The 17,715-nt window shown below is 41.1% G+C and overlaps 2 protein-coding genes across 2 annotated transcripts; both read right to left on the bottom strand.

Moving 5' to 3' along the window:
* Nucleotides 1-6,678: 6,678 nt before the first annotated feature.
* Nucleotides 6,679-9,278, bottom strand: eif2b2 (eukaryotic translation initiation factor 2B, subunit 2 beta). Its single transcript, XM_076756378.1, has 8 exons — nucleotides 9,029-9,278; nucleotides 8,619-8,739; nucleotides 7,890-8,041; nucleotides 7,618-7,781; nucleotides 7,402-7,497; nucleotides 7,185-7,322; nucleotides 7,039-7,105; nucleotides 6,679-6,882 (listed from the first exon to the last, which is right to left on the bottom strand). The coding sequence occupies exons 1-8, from the start codon at nucleotides 9,198-9,200 to the stop codon at nucleotides 6,725-6,727; spliced, it is 1,068 nt and encodes a 355-aa protein (XP_076612493.1). The 5' UTR covers nucleotides 9,201-9,278; the 3' UTR covers nucleotides 6,679-6,724.
* Nucleotides 9,279-11,482: 2,204 nt separating this feature from the next.
* tmed10 (transmembrane p24 trafficking protein 10) lies at nucleotides 11,483-17,547 on the bottom strand. The gene is made up of 5 exons (XM_076756693.1): nucleotides 17,310-17,547; nucleotides 16,232-16,352; nucleotides 15,203-15,276; nucleotides 13,178-13,304; nucleotides 11,483-12,864 (listed from the first exon to the last, which is right to left on the bottom strand). The coding sequence occupies exons 1-5, from the start codon at nucleotides 17,484-17,486 to the stop codon at nucleotides 12,743-12,745; spliced, it is 621 nt and encodes a 206-aa protein (XP_076612808.1). The 5' UTR covers nucleotides 17,487-17,547; the 3' UTR covers nucleotides 11,483-12,742.
* Nucleotides 17,548-17,715: the final 168 nt, after the last annotated feature.

Below are 17,715 nucleotides of genomic sequence, written 5' to 3'. Positions count from 1 at the left end.
TCAGTTTCACAACAGAACATTTTGAATTGCATGTGTGAGATATGGATACTAAAAAAGTTTTTGTACTATTGCATGCTATCAAATATATAGCACAGTCAATATGTAATATTATTAAGATGGTTGCACAGATGTAATGAATATTAGCAAGTGTTCACATAATTGATCAATAATTGCAAATCAGGTGTTGTCCACAGTGTTTTTCTCCCAGTGACACAAATGATCAAAAACTTCTCAAAAAGCTGAGGGTCACTTTGCAGTTAGCTGTGACCTTATGAAATACCGAACCTCCTTCTGTCACCAGCTTTTTGATTCATTTTTGACCCTGAACAGAGTTTTGATAGCTTTTGATTCCACCCTCCTATTTTTTATGATTTCCCTGGCATTAATACCCTGTGTTTTTGTCACTATCTTTCCTCACACTTGCAGCCTCAGACTGCAGAAAATTCTTTTGTCATGCAGTCCACATACTTCATTTACAGTCAGAATGGAGATGTAATCTCCCCAAACATCTGTTCACTTCTGACTCTCAAGCTGCTGTTACAAGTGATTTTTTTTTTCTGAATGAAATATTGGCATCACCTTTGATTTATGTAAGGAAGTCATCAGCATATTGTTTGATTACAAATGAGTGTGGATTTTTCAGTTGATATGCAGGCATCTGCATCTATGTGTCTATATGTAGTAATTTATTTTCATTATTATTATCATTTCATACACTATCATTATCATTTGGAGGAAAAATAAGATGGGAATGAATTTGGAGGACAATGAAATTAGCTTCAACATTTTACCTTTATACACTACTAGTTAAACAATGTGCACCTCATTGTGGCACTTTCATTGTATGAAGAGCATGAGTTGCATAGATGACCTGAACAGTTAGTGTAGTTATAAATCAGTTAGCAAAATATTTGAAGTGAAAATATGTCAGATATTTATCTTGAAACTTTACAAATACTGAGGCCATGAGGTGAAGTCCACATAAGACACCAGAAACTTATTTCAATTTTCCATATTGAAAGTTTCTCTAGGAAAATCAACAACCGTTTCTAAACTCAATTAATGTCTGTATTTTTCGTCTAATTAGTAGATCACATAATTCTTTCCAGGGAGGAAAGAACCGGGAAATTACAGACCCATAATTTTAAAAAATATCATTTAATTCACCCACATACTGGTCTGAAAGCTGGTTAACTAGTTTGACTCCTAATTCATAAAAAGGTCTGACAGAAGCAGAAATACATTACTGAAGGTCACATCTGTTATGGAGTTTTGTGCATTTTAAAGCTTTCCTTTCATAGTATTACTGAATTTATGGGGTTTCTTAGTAGGTGCATCGCTTACGATGTATTTTGTGTGTTGTGTTACCACTGTTGCAGTGCATCTTTCAAGGTTACCTCTCTGACGTGTGCCTCTGTTGTTATTTGTCATTGTGTATCCCAAATATAATCTAATTTAAATGTATTGTGTCTAAAAATACTAGAATCAGCCTGTGAAATGTGCATGTTTTTAACTGCTGGACATGTAAAACCTCCAAATATTCCCCCCACAACACACAGTGTTACTCAGTCTGTGTGGTGAACATGTTGACTCGAACACTGTGATGTAAGGATGCTTTGTGTCACGAAGAAGCAAACTCATTTTCAGACACGTGAGCAGTTCAGCCATGTTGCCTCCCACCCTCCCTCCTTCCAGTAGCCACTCTGGACCATTACAGTCAGTAATTGTTATTTAATGGATTAAACATTCATCCTTCCTGTGCAAACCCCCAGAGGGCTGGATGACAGCCTCACCATGTTCGCACAGCTAAACATCCCCCATCACACACACACACACACACACACACACACACACACACACACACACACGCACACACCTGTCGACGCTCATTTGGCGGCAGTGTTTGTGCTTAAAATTCAATTACCCACTTATTGATAGCTCTCTGGGGTACTAAAGAAGTTGACACGGTGCTGGTGGAGGTGTGGATGATTTCCCAGGAGGCCGCAGTCTCTTCTGCACATCTCCAGCTGGATCTATTTCATGGCTCTACTCATCAGCAGCAGACGCAGATGGAGCACAAGCAGCCGTCATACACCTGCACACACCAGCGAACGCAGACACGGACAGACAGGGGGGCATCACACACACACACACACACACACACACATACAAACAACATAAGTAATTTATTATTGTACATGCTAACAGTGTGAGAGTAACAAGACATGGCGAGCTTCATTTTGACAGTCAAGAAAATTGCATTTGGAATGATAATAAAATTAAATAAACTATGGCCAAAACAAGTGACCACATTCAAACTGAGATTAAGCATAACTCCTCTTCTTAGCATGTAGCATGTCAAGGTCTATATATCAATTAATCTATCAATTATTTGATTTAGTCCATAATTGATAGAAAACAATGCATGATAAATGACCTAAGCAATTAATCAATTATCAGAATTTTTCAGCAATTTTCTTGCTTTTAGCTTATTGACTGATTTTAGCTTTGAACTGATATAAAAGAATGAATCTATTAGGTGGTATTTTTAGTGCAAAGGGTACTTGCATGATTAACTTTGACCCCCAGCAGATTAAGAACATGTTACTTACACTTACTCCTGTGCTTGGATCATTTTTGCCACATCAGAAATGAAACTTAATACATTGCAATAAGATTAAACTACAGAAAATATTAATCATAATGAATCTATTTCTGCAACTTAGGTGTTATTGACTCTTATTTCATGAAAAGCCAGGGTCTTGTTTGAAGTAATGAATTAGTTCTTACTGGTTCTTATAATCAAAAATTGATTATTCTGTTCTGTTCTGATTATGAGCCATATTCACCTCTCTCTGTGTGTGCTTGTTTTCACTGCTTTAGGTGTAACCAATCAGCACTTTATGCTCTGACTCTGCGCTGGAAGCCACAGGTAGTGCCCCACAGGTTAGCCACGCGTCTTAAAGGTCCCCTGAGGCCTCCAGGGGCCCCGCAGGAACACTCGGCTTGCCGCTGGTCTCGTTCCCCGCTAATTACAGCGCTCATCTCTGCTGTCCTTTGGGACGCCACCACTCTGATGACAACACGCTGCATCACTGGGCAGCAACAGCTGGGCTGCCGGCTGCACGTCAATACCCCAGTGGGGGTAAAAGGAATGATGATGTCGCGTGTGTATGTTGGGGGGCGGTGGCAGCACGATGCATTCATTCACACCATGGAGGGATCATTTTGTAGCTATTTTGCACACGACTCCCCACTCTGATCAAGTAATTGCCACTCAGCAGTGTTTAATCTGGTGAATTAGTTTTTTGCTGAGTACCTGTAAACCATAACACAAAAACATGTTGTTTGAGGTCAGATATACAACACCATATAATCCAACATGAGTTTTGATTTGAAAATAAAGATGAATCTTGTTGTCCTTTGAAGCGACAGGGTCAGACTACAGCTTACACGTCCCAAAGGATGACACTCAATCGATGGGCTCTATACATACTGTACTCCTCTCCGTGTGATTGCACTGGCTGGTCATTAGCAGGACGCTGGGCTTTAATAGCCTGCACACTGCTGTCAGCCGTAAATCTCCAATCTCCACCCAGGTTTGCTCCCCTGTCTCATCAAAGGGCTGTGAAGAATGAAGTCAGTGTGATGAAAAAGAGAATGAGATTTATCTGCTCCCTCCGCCTTCTCCTCCTCCTCTTCTACGCACCAAGACGAGCTCGTGGGCACAGAAAAATGACAAGTGGGACCTCGCCAAGACACGCCCGTAAATGTGATGATGCCACTGGATGTGTTGGAGATGTTCATGAGACTGCAAGCAAAAGACAGTCACATCAGTGTCTTCCTGTCTCATCTAAATGTGGTTCTTGTGGGTGAAATGCAGACTCAAGAGCAAAATCCCAAAGGCAAAGCAAGAAAGGATAAAAGTGAGGTTTATGTTGTGTTCAAGGCCAGAAGTCAGCAACAGACAGGCAGCTGGTGAAGGCAAAAGCCCAAAAGGAACAAGGCAGGCGGAACAGGAACATATGGCTGGAGCACAAAGACATGAAGCTGCACTGACAATCAGGCAGTTAACTCGTGTCTGTGTGCAGGTGTATGTTCTGTTCATTAAGGGCCAGGTGTGTTGACAGGTGAGAATCATGACTGACTGCTATCAGCAGGGAATAACAGCGACTGTAATGACAGGACATGTTAGAAATAAACAAGTCACAGGCATAAGAATATGAACAATGCTCTCTGTAATTCTGCTATGACGGGAGTACTTTGTAAAGCCATCAACAGGCATTGATGTTAGCCATGGGCACAGCTAAAAAAATATACTATTTAAGTGAAAATTATCACATTTGTTTAAAAATTGTTTAAAAAAGATGACTTTTATCGTTCAACAACAACAACATAATTCTACAACACAGAATGTTTTGGATGTTTGGAGGCTTTTTCTTGATAATTTCTCAGAAACCAGATAGCCCATCTCTTGTTTTTGTTCCTTTACTATGTGTATATAGATTATTTTCTAACAATTTCCTTACATTTATTTTAATTAAAAAAAAATAGAAATTTGTCATGAAAAAAGACAATCATCGCACAGAACTTGGAGGTTGCAGCTTTAACGAAGAGACTGGGGCCATTTTTCTCTGGTAGAGGCAGAATCCTTTAAAAAAAAAAAAATCAATTTAATGCCTGATATGACATCAGGAAAGACATGCTTGGTATTATTATTATTATTATTTTTGTTGTTATTATTATTATCAGAATGAGATTCTCTCTGAATGTTTTATCATACATCTCTTATATCTTTCAGATGAATCATGATTTTGTAGCATTTGGTGAAGCTGAGATCACATATGTCTGGCTGTTTGCGGCTCTTTTCAGAGGGGCTAATTGTCAGAAAATGTTGTTTGGCAGTTGGATGATGTCATGGTCTGACCAGCGCAGTGGAGAGTGAAGACATGTTGCTGCGTCCCATTCATGCTGACCTTTTTTTTATGCAGTTCCAGGTCAAGAAATTTAGGTCAGAGAACAATACACTCTCTCTGTTAGACCGTAGCGGGGTGCCGAAACACTTCTCATGCTCCCCACTGACCCTCATCCCAAGCCTTCACATCCAACCACTCAACACAACGCTACACATGGCAACACATTAACACTCCCAGTGGATTTTTAGTTAGGACTGTCTCACACCTTTAAATAAAGAAGGGAGGGGAGTCACCTTGTGGTTGGATATTACAATTACTCTAGATCCATCTCTGTATGTATGTGAGGTGACATCCTTCTCCTTCTTGCTGGATATGAATTTGGGGGGTTTAAGAGAATTACATTCTATGAATAAAAAATACATGATGAAGATTTTATACACTGCTTCCAGTATTTCTAAGAAGGTATAGAATTTAGGATTCAGTATATCTGGTAGTGTGAAGCTTAGAAACAACGTTCATTACACACACGCAAACACCTTTTTTTTTTTTTTTTTTTTTTTTTTTAAATAATAAACATCTTGGAAACTAAAGGATACATGAGACCTTAATTTAAAAGATAAACAAATCAGAGAATTTAAAACGAGAGATTACGCAGTTTTAGCTGTAGGATCAGCCTTCATCACCGCAGATGCAGTTTTATTTCCCACCGCTAGAAGCCTCCGCAGTGATGACGTCACATTTGTCGAAGTTATAAGCACTATGAGCTCCCCTCTCTGCTGCCGGGTGCGGTGGCGCGCGCCTGTAATCCAAGCTACCGGGAGGCTGAGGCTGGCGGATCGTTTGAGCTCAGGAGCTCTGAGCTGCAGCGGACTATGCCGATCGGGTGTCCGCACTAAGTTCGGTATCGATATGGTGCTCCTGGGGGAGCTCGGGACCACCAGGTCGTCTAAGGAGGGGTGCACCGGCCCAGGTCGGAAACGGAGCAGGTCAAAGCCCCCGTGCCGCTCAGTAGTGGGATCGCGCCTGTGAATAGACGCTGTAGCGCAGCCTGAGTAATACAGCGGGACCCAGTCTTTTTCTACCGTCAACAAACCACTGTCACAACACACACACCGACATGTTACATCTTTATACCACACAGCAGCTTCATCACCGCTTCTTCATCCTCTTATTCCTGTGAAAATCCCTCACAAATCTTCTGTTCTGCTTGTTTTACAGCGCCTCCACCTGGAGGACACCTGCAACTACGCCAGCCCCTCTGAACGCTTCTCGTGGTGTCCTGCAGGTGGAGGCAAACTAAAACTACACACATTAAACGGCTTCCTGGTGAGTTACTCATAAACACACTTTCCATTCAGCTTTATCAGTGTTCTTGTGGCCATAGTTTCATTCTAGTGAAAGTGAAACAACTGTTTGAATGAAGTGAACACTGAAACACAGAGGGCCTCCACAAATTACAATCCATGCTTTGAGGTTGATTGATCCATCGAGTATCTGCAGAGTCTTCATGTTGCTGAACCAGAGTTTAACTGGACTGTTTGATTTTTCTCCCCCACTTCAAAATAAACCATTTCGATTTTTAGATATTGATGTTATATGTTGATAACATAGAAATCTTTTAACATTTTGCTAAACTTCTGTGAAGAATTGCTGTATGAAACTAAAAAGTATTTTTGCTCTCACAGCTACATTTAAGTTTCAGGAACATTCCCAGAAGAACTCCTTCCACACAGCATCAGCCTCACCAAAAGAGAGACGAATGACAGTGCATTAATTATTTTATTTAATTTATTTGTTAATTACACTGATTAAAGTTCGTGGTCTTCTGGGTGGTAAAGTTCACTCATCAGTCGGTAGATGTATGACGGTGCATGTCCTCCAATGTTGGAGATGAACAGTGTGATGAGCTCCGGTGGGACATAGTCAAACACTGGACAGTGCACGTTCACCTTTGAGAGAATCTCACCTAAAATACAAATTGCAAACTGTGAATTCCTCAGAAAACACACTTTAGGATATTCTTCTCAAAAAGTGAAACATTTATTTTAAAGGCTAAAACATTTTGTTGTTCAAAAGATGAAGATAAAACTGAGAAGCATTTTGTTTGGGATATCAGAGTTACCTTCGGTGAAAGGAAGAACCTCATGTGGGGAGACAAACTTATGGAAGGTATCTTCTTCATTTGGGAACTAAAGACACAAATCATTTCATTATCACGTCTTGTCAGCACAAATTACGAATATTTGGCGGACTCCGGTTTCATCTTACCTGAGGCGAGAGCTTGAACATTGGAGCGCAAACAATCAGAGGTGTTGAGTGGTGCTTGGCTGCAAGGGCGAGAGTGTGTGTCCCATTGACAGCCCTCAGCCCTCCGTTTGCCAGAACTGTCTGTGTACCAATGATGACCTGAAGAGAGCGATCACCTCACAGGTTAACCCATGTGCTCTGACATGACGGTGTCAAAGTGCTGTGTGCCGTGAAATACCTTATTAACACGAGACATGACTGCAAATATGGCGGCGTCTGCGATCACAGTTGTTTCGATGCCAGCTTTTGAGAGACTGGTTGCCATCTCATGTCCCTGGTGGGAGGTGAACAGAGAAGATGAGCTTCACTGATTTGACACAGCGCCCCAACTTCTTTGGAATCTCGGTTGTAGATGAACATAGAATTTCTTGCATTTTTGATGTGTTTCAGATACCTGGCAGAAGGGGGCGCACTCTGCCACGATGACATGGAACTTGCGTTTGCGTGCAGCATCTTTGAGAAAGGCCTCCACGGTGCGAGAGCGGCCAATAGTCATGATGACCTCATTGGAATGAATGTGCTCCAGGGCCTGCATCGCAATGTTGTCAGTTGTTCCCTCTGAAAGGGAAAATTGTGGGGGGGGGGGGAGACACAAACTTTGATGAATATCTTGTACCAGCTGATGGACAAATTATGTCCTTGTTAAAAAAAAATGAATAAACATACCCAGCTCAGTCAGCAACTCATTGATGGCCTCAATGACGTTGGCTTTGAGGGCGGCAAAATGCTGTCTGAAGTTCTCCTCGCTGAGTCCTCCGGAGGTCAGCAGCTTGTGGAGAGATTCCTGCTGGTCTGTCTCTTCGCTGCTACCTCGAGATCTGCAAAAAACATCAGAGCAAACAAGCTCACAGGAAGAGAAACTGTGCAAAGCAAGGACGTTTTCGCAGAATATTCATTTTCATAATTTAGACACTGTGTGATTGAGAAGGCAGAATACAAGGAGGAGGCATTTACCCAGCAGATCTAATCATCAAACAAGACAAGAAGCCTATTAGGCAAATACACATGTACAGAACAGATATGACAGGGAAACACCAAGGGGATGATAAGAGTTTAAAAAACTTCACAAAAGAAATATTGAACTGATTTGCAATTTTGCTCTAAAACTTAATTATACATTTCTGTAACTTTGTGACAAACTTGCCAATACTAACTGAATATAGAATGAATATTTACTTAGGTTTACATTGAGCTGATGTTTAACTGGTAACAAGTACATAATCTTTTACAGGAAACTTCCTCAGAAAATATATCAGAATTATGGAGCTGTAAAATTAACTGATCACACATTTACACCTTGCATTTACATGCATTTATCCTTATCCACATAACATATCTGGATACTGGTCGCAGTTTAAAACCAGATGTAATCAGGGTCACAGTTGGCCTCCTCACCTGGCGTATTCCTCTCTGATGATCTTCAGCACCCGTCTGATCATATTGCCAACAGTGGTCTCTGATGGCTGGGCAGCAGACATCCTCCTCCCCTCCTTCCGGATAATTTCCATCAGATCACCTGAAACAGAGAGCATTTTAGTGGAAATAACATATCTGTAAATGCTTAAGCTAGTGACACCCTGAACCTTGGACTGGCGTTTCTTATTGCTTTAATCACCAGTCATACTTTTAATAGCATCTCCACCATAGTTACAATGAAGTGTCAACTACACGTCTGACAGCTGTTGCAGCAGATTTGATGGAAGTCCACACTGTTCACTTACAATGACAGTTCTCATACTAGTTTCCTGCACTGCTGTAATGCCTGAGTTAAAGAGTAAATTCAGAAAAAGACTGTCATGAGGTACCTGCGCTGCTCCACCGCGCCTGAGCTGTGATTCTCCGGAGCAGGGCTGTCGTTTCCCGGGCTGTCTCCGCCGAGCCCCGCAGCGGTCCCGTCCCGCTCCCTCCACGCTTCAGGTCGGACAGAAACGCTTCAATTCTCTCCGTCAGGTCCGTTTCTTTGTCTGGGCCCGGCATAGCTGTTCTAAAGTCGACTTGCTGTCAGAGTAAAAATGTCCAATATCCCTACCAACCAAAAATGTTTTGACAAGGAAGTACTTCAGGAGTACATCCGGGTGATTATGACTGTGCTTTCATTTGATTGGTGGACGGCCTCACAAGTCTTTGCATCAAGTTTGCAGTACGTTAGCGAACAACTGACAATGATTGTAGTAGTGTTTAGGTGTTTAATGAGGCACCCAGAGTACTCAAGTTTTAGATATTGCGCTGGTGTGAGTTTCATTTGTCGGATTTTTTCCCACAAAAATATCCAACGCGGCCCGGTCAGTCATTACTACAGACCGGTGTCATGGCAGGTTCTGTCCCCTTCAGAATCTGTTCCCTTCAGTTAGCTGGCCGGAAATGACCCGGAAGTTCACTTTATCTCTTTCACATTGGTGATAGATGGGGGAACATAAAAAACACTGCGTTTGATTAAGATACTCTTTCATTGGGTTAGTTATTTTGAAAGAAATATTGAAAGATATCTATCCTCTAAAAAAAAAATAATAATAACCCGATGTAAACAGCCTACATGTATAATATAGACTCATTGTAAATCTATAGTACATGCAGTGTCACAGAACCACATTTGTCTTTTTTATTAGATTTTTTTTTTTTTTTTTTTTCTTGATTTATTTTTGTTTTTCAGACAGCATGACAACAAGACATGCAACAGGTTTAAGTCTGAAGTCAAGAAGACTATACGTTAAGGTTGTCAGCCTCCTTCTTTTTCAGCCGGCCTATCTGCTTGTTGGTCAGTCCATCACTTCGGTCCAGACTGAAATATCTCAAGTTATTGGACGGATTGCTGTGACATTTGGTACACAGACTTGTGTTCCCCACAACATGAACTGAACTGTTTTCTGGTGTCATCATCAGGTCCACATTTAAAATTGTCCTTGGGTTTTATGACCAAATACCTGCAAAACTACTGATATTCCCATCTGCCACAGCTGCACGCTGTGTTCAGCGCAAATTAGCAAATATTAGCAAGCTGACATCCCTAATTAAGATGGTGACCATGGTAAACATTATACCTGCTTGGCAACAGCATGTTAGCATACTTACATTAACATGTAGCACAAAGCACAGCCTCACTGAGCCACCGGCAAGGCTGCAGACTCTTTGTCTCATTTCCCTTTAGTCCTCTTATTTAGAGTCAGTGGTATATTTCGAGGCATTCAATAAAACTGCACAAGTGTTGTGTGTTCGTCACAAACTCTGCATCTCAAGACCTGATTCCCAGAGTTGATGGCCCAGTGGGAAGTGTTCGTGACGGCCTTGTAGCTTTGTTCCAAACAGGAGGAGACTGTGCGACCATTCTCTGAAAGGTGAGCAGTCCACAGATCTGACCAACCAAATCTCTGAATAATAACTGTCAACTCCATTCTTCAGAGACCAGCTGAGTATGGACCACTACCACTTTACTGGTCTTATCCTGATATTGTCGCTTTCGACTTGGAGATCATGCAGATCAACTCAAACACATTGAATGCATTCATATAAGCTGGTTGTGTCATTGGCACTTTTAATTCCATTTGATGTCTTCTCACCTCACAAGGCTTTTACTTGTGGTCTGTCGAATCCAGAGATCAGCTGGTGAATTGTGATGGTAAGTGGACTGTTCCACCCTCATAGTCAAGGTGTGTCACAGCCACTTACAGCAGAGAAGATTTCGTTTTCAGCCTGGGCGCCAAGAATCCTTAGAGGGCTCTTTACCCAGGATGTTTGAAACCTGCCTGAAATCTACATTAATGAGAAGACAGGCATAGTGTGTCTATATCCTTCAACTCTTCACATTTGTGACCATCAAGCATCATGGATTTTATTGCAAGATAATGTAGGAATTTTCTAAACTCTATGTTTGATAGCTGAAACATTCTCATCTTCTGTTGTGGAGCTCTGATGACTTATGAGGGCCACAGTGAGCTCTTGTGCTGCAGCACTATCAATGCTTGTAGCTGTTTGAGAGGGACGTGCTCAATTTTTAATGACAACTAGCTCTTGTTGCTATGGAGTTTGAATGCACTTACTGGAAATTTAGATTAAAGTGTCTTCCCAGTGAATGTAATGACTCCATCTGGTCTTCGGAGTGCACATGTGATGTGAAGAGCTGTGGTCAGGAATTACACATGAACATTGTACTCGCAAACAGGTAGAAATTAAATTTAGTCTGATAATACATTGTTTTTTGTTTTTTAAGTCATCCCATATGTTCGCATCTCAAGTGGGAAATACATGCTAGATTACGCCATAACTAATGTAAATCCATCCAATATTTTATTGAATAAAAGCCCAACACAAATTTACAAAATTTATCAGTCAACATAAAAATCATTGATTGCGCACAATGCGCATGTTCATTGTTAAAAATGTATCCATGACAGATGCCTCAATTAATTCCTGTCTGAATATTTGCAACCACCCACATTCTCATGTAACCCAAGCCTCTTAAGTATTTCAAAAGAAAAGAAGCACACTGGATGGATCTGCAAGGGAAGTGATATCTTGAAAATTACAAAAGGATAACTGAATGAACCAGTGTGTAAAGATAGAGGTCATATGACTGAAAGGAAATTTCAGAAAATGTTTGGATAACGTACTTTACATATTCCGTGAAAACCTCTGTCCACTGCACTCTGACAAGAGAACCTTGCACAAATATAGATGAATTGCATCACAGAAGTCAGGTGGTTAAATTACTCATAGCATGTACACACAGCACAATGCTGCAACAAGCTTTTTTGTTTCTTGCTACTCTTGATTGGTGACAAAGTTTTCCAAAAACAAAACTAGAACGTGCAAGAGCTCATAGAAGTGACCTAATTTATAACTAAGAGAATATTACTCTGACAACTCACAACCCCCCCGAAAAAAAATATACCTGTAGAAGCAACTAAGTAGCATTTACAATATGAAAACAAACTAAAGACACGGTTAAATTTAGCTACCAAACATGTATGCAAATTAAGTGACATAACACAGATGTTAAGTGGTTGTCAATATTCTCATCGAATTAACAAACCACTTTTCAAATAGCCTTCAATTGATAAAAGGGCACCAAGGATCTAGTTTGCTTGGCATGGCAAATAATGTGTACATCAACAGAAGGGCAAAAGACATTCGCTCATGGCACATCCATTCAAACTGAGCCCAAAATCAAACATCACCCTTTCAACTGATTGAAGGAACAAGTTCTTATTCAGGAAGAAGCAACATTCAAAACAGTGCAGACAGAAATGTGAAGTACGAGGGAGACGGGCATACCCCTCCCATGTCTCACAGTGCATTTCTCCCTACAGCGCTTTTCATGTTTCAAACCACTAAATAAGCAGGTGAATCATTTTTCAGAGGACGACCTTAATACTCTTTCTCCGACAGCTGTGAAAACTAGAATTTGAGCCCCTCAACCCCACTTGCTGTTGTTTGCTGAAGCTGGTCCAAAGAGGGTGGATGTTGGGATGTGTTGGCTGATCGGCAGGCAGCTTCCTCCCGAGGTCAGGAGCTAGGGGGCTGCTCTACTCAATCAGCTTCTTTGCCTTGAAGAAGCGCCGCAAGTAGAAGACCTGCCATGTGGCCAGTCCAATGAGACAGCACATGGAGAATATGCTGAAGTACAGCACACGTGTGTTGGTGGACTCTGGAGAGTGATGAAAAAAGATGTTAGTGCTTAGTGACTTTTGGTTCATACAATGAACTAACTTGACAAAAAGAGATCTGACTCTTTATCCCTTAGGTAATTGAATCCTTACACTTCACAAAGCTGGACAGACACTGCATTTTTACTAATCTTTCACATTGTACTAACATGTTTTAAATTGGCCTTCCTGCACAGCCAGAACTGTGACTTTTGTGCTCACACTGAATGAACATGGAAACCCTGGGTTTTGGGATTGAGAGAGTTAGCGATTATGTGCTGTTTCAGCAAATGGCTAACGGTGTTGTTTTCTTACCATTGGTGTCCCGCATCTCCTCCTCCCTCTTCTTCATGTAAGCGAAGTCATTGACAATGGATTCTGACAGGTCCTCCAGTCGCCTAAGCTCGACCTCCAGAGGCTTCAGCTTCTCCACCTTGGCAATCTGGAGGGACAGAACAGAAGCTACTGAAATGCCAGTGGTAGAAAATATAGAACGAATCTTTAAGCTGTGCTATTATATACATTGTCCAGCAGGTGTCACTCTTTGCCTGTGTATACACCTCAAGTGTTCTAACAAATGCTGTTTGGCCATTTACTCCTGTTCAACTAGGCTTCTGGGAAAGCTGCCATTTGAACTTTGGTGTGAACAGAACAGCTGCACTGCCAGAGAAGGTGTGTCTATTTAACAAACTCTGGTGTGGCTGGGCCAACCACAAGATAGTGTGATAGGAATGTGTGACGTGTGCATCTCTAACAGCTAAAGTGAACAAGTTTGCAAGTTTTATCTGATAATGTCAACCATTTTGCATCCTGTTGTGGTGCAGGTGAGGACACTTCCTCTCCTTCAACACCTGTAGCAGTCTATTGTTATTTCATTTATCATGGAAGTTTAGTAGTAGTCTCAACTGATAATGTTCACGACAGCCATTTCTGCTTGTGCTCTTTTAGCACGACTAGCTGTCTGACACAAGAATGAACTCTATGGTCTGTGTGGTATTGATTATGCATAACAAGCCCCCCAAACAGCTCAATGAATAAGTTATTCATTCATCACTATGACATGTTTACAACTGTCAGTTCTTCTGTAGTCTGTGTGTAGTTTAAATGCACAAAAACCAAACAGCAGCAATGCCTCTGTTCTCTTTGGTCTGCAGAAAATGAACCAAACTGCTTTAAATTGTGCAGCAGCCACGGACATGGACGTTTACCCATTAAGAGCTTGCATAGAAAATCTGGCTGTGATGCAGCAAGCAAATGACATCAAATGAGTGGAGAACAAAGAAACATTGAAGAGTGTGGCTTGCATCTGCCAAGTACATTCTAAAACATTGTGTAACAGACAGCTTCTTTACCAAATGCCAATACATACATCATCATGAACAGCTTGCAAATGTGTTCTCAGAAGCACACCTATCTACGTAGGTGAATACATGTGTAATTTCAGCTCCACCTTCCTGCCCACAGACAGGCATGCCCACTTGAGCTCTCCCTGAACATCCGCCTACCAGCTCCCTCAGCAGAAAAGAACGTCATGTTCATGCAGCATGTGTGGGAAGGGGGGTGATTCTCAGATCACAGGGCTTTTATCACTTCCATACTTATTTTTAAGTGTTGCCTGAAGCAGCCACAGTAACAAGTGCTATCGATGCTCAAAAGAAGGACTACTAAGTAATGGAAGCAATGATGCACAACGTGTCCCTATAAAAGAAACATATTCGTTCATAATGGACACTTGGAAAAGCCATTAATACAGCTCAACACATCTACACAAGTACAGCAAGTATTCAAATGAGGCAGATATGTAAAGAAAGTACTGGAGCAGTGCATTCTTGTCTCCACAGCTCAACTTAATCTAAAATCTGGTGAAATCACTACTTACCTCAATGTTGTGCAACAGTTACATGGAAAGGACTGAATGTCTCTCGCATCTCTTGGATGTGAACTCACTTTGTTTCTAAGGTAGTTTGATAAATGAGGGCCTTTATCCTGACTAGCAATATGCTTGCATATTTGACTGAGTGGGTCAATCTGCAATTTTTCATAGTCCAAAACCAACTTCTCAAAGAAGAATCCAAAAGTTTGGTTGTATTTAGGGACATTTGGGTGCCCCTTAACATTTCCAACAGGCTCAGGACCACTGACAGTAGATCAACATGTACCTACGGCTTTGTAGTTGTTCAAAACTAGAATAGTGAATACAGTATGTAGTGAAACCCCTACTGCAAGATCAATGACCTACATCCACTGACCTAGTCTACAAGCTGCAGACAGACTTTCTTCATCCACAGTATCTGTATCACTCTACAAAAGCAAGCAAATGGCTCGGGCTTCAACACTTACCTCTTCATAGTTTTTGGCTTCCACACCATGCTTCATGTCCAGATTGACCAGCTGGTCAGGCACTCTTCCAGTCCCTGATGAAAAAGAGCAGAGATTTTAGCATCATTTGCAATCAACAGAATTAAATGGTGTTCTCTCACTGTGTTATGCAAACCTAGGCAAGTCCCAGGATTGGAAAAGCTTTCACTTACATGGCAACTAACAAACTTTTCACTCCATCTATCATTTTTCTGTATGGAGTTTCCTGTCATTCCTTCATTTCACAAACTTTCATAGATTTACATCTCTAAATCCAAAACCATCTGTTCATATCACAAGAAAAAAAAAAAAAACAGGCAGTCCACATGTCCTGAAAGATTTCACTGTCCTGAACAAATGGGAGAAATATTATCTTTCATCATTGAGCTCATGGCATCAGGAAATACTTGTTAGGGTTTGCTTGTTTGGCCATGTCTGATGTTTCTCACTCTTTGTTATTCATCCTTGCGGTGGTTTGGCAGGTTATGGTATTCGATCCAAGCATGAGCTTCATCAGAGTGAAGCAACAATTGGACAAATGAAACTATTGTTTTATTCATTGCGTAGGCTTACCTAAAGTGTACACATTAAAATAAAAAAAAGGGGAAAGATTCATTTTTCAAACATAATGACAAGTGGAAATTCAATTCTTAATACTATTCAAATTGTGCTTAGATGGAGTTCTTTTCAGCAGACATTATGACTGGAGAGATTTCAATGTCAGACTTCAGCAGGTTTTCCTGGTAAAACAAACAAACAAACAAACAAAAACAGTAATTACTGTATAATGGAGCATCACTAAAAGGGCTAAATGTCAGTGGACATTTGCTCATCATAAACCCTGACTCTTAGATCTTTCCTCTTGCTCAATGACTCATGCAAAGCAATTGTCATCATGTATATCTGTCAGTGAAAGAAAAAATAATGACATTGCCTTTGGCGAGTATGTCTCAAAATAAACTAAAATGTGTGCCCATGAGCTGCCTGGTTTTGGAGGATTAACACACTTACCCATGGGTGATTTGCTCTCAAAGCACACCTCAAACATGTCATAGTCCTCTGTGGTGAATGCAAACTTTCCTTTTGTTGCATCTTCCTTGGAGTAAAGCGTGTGGCTGGAAGAATCTGTAATCTACAAAATTAAACAATGATAAAAATATTAACTGTATTGCTGAAGTGATTAATCTACTGGCAATTATTCAACATTACACAAGCAATTTCAGGATCCCAGCTTTGGCCCTGTGAAATTGTGTTGGGCCTGTTTAAAAAATAATCAGATTTAACACTGTTAAAACTTGCAGTCCAAACAGACACATTATAATAAATGTGATACCTAATCCAAGACTAATAATTGCCAGCTTATTTGCAGCACTCTTGCTATTAATGTTTTTATGAGACAGCTGTTAAAACATGGAGACTGTTTTAGACAACATATTTCGATTCTTTTTAAATTAGGATGCAGCGGTCAATAACAATGTGAGGACAGAAGCCCTATTTTAAGATATGACGTTAAAGGGGATCTTAATACCGCATTCATTTACCGGTAAATAACAGTACATCATGTTATTAGCTGTCGTTGACATGTGATACAAGCGGCTAATGCGCTAATGTTACTAGCTTGTGGATGCCAGTTGAATGGACGATAAGACTGACGTGTAACAGCAGCAGAGCCTAGCCGATGACACATATGGGATTACTTCACACAAAATAACACACAACAATTAAGCAATAAACACCCGCAATCGCTGATACAATGGACGTTCATTAGTATCAGAGTGATATGAGTTTGTGTCAAAATGCAATCTTAACGATAATGAAAGCAAGGGCTGACATTAGCTAGCTAATTAGCTGTTAGCTACTAAAACCAGGAAGACGAGTTTTCAGGGCCTAGGTTAGCTACAATGCTAACAACAGTTCTCACACGTTCCAGCCGTACTCCACCAACAGTTCAGACTATCTTTAACATAAGCTATGAATTTCCATTGTAGCCGCTGGCGTACTTCAACACAGACGTTTGCGGGCTGAAGCCATTTCGGCCTTAATACAAGCTGGTTACGTTAACTGTAGCTGGCCGCAGATCTGTGCTCACCTTCAGATTAGTTTTGGTGTTCGCCTGTTCGCTAATTTCATACTCCCCCGTGACGAGGACGTCTTTGTGGATCTCCTCTCGTAAGCACTTTCTTGAGTTGACCGGTAAAAAGAAAGAAATAGAAAACACAGATTCAATAAGAACCGGTAACAGCAGTAGCGCAGCGAGTCGAGCCATGGCTACCCTCAACCAACCGACCAACCAGCCCGTGACAGCCAACCAGCTTAATACCGAGTTCCAACTCACACAACCGGCTGGAAAGAGCCCTGTAGCGCCGCCGCTGACCTGGAGGAAGAACTACGCTCCATCCACCGAGTGTCCCATGAGGTCAACCGGTGTGTGCGTCTGTGTGGAGCATCTGGATGCCTGGCAGCTGCCTTTTCAAAAAATAATTTTCTACACATTT

This window comes from Chaetodon auriga, chromosome 18 (genome assembly GCF_051107435.1).
Source record: "Chaetodon auriga isolate fChaAug3 chromosome 18, fChaAug3.hap1, whole genome shotgun sequence".
NCBI lineage: Eukaryota > Metazoa > Chordata > Actinopteri > Chaetodontiformes > Chaetodontidae > Chaetodon > Chaetodon auriga.
The sequence above is the reverse complement of the archived record's forward strand: the minus strand, read 5'-3'. Positions and strand labels throughout refer to the sequence as shown.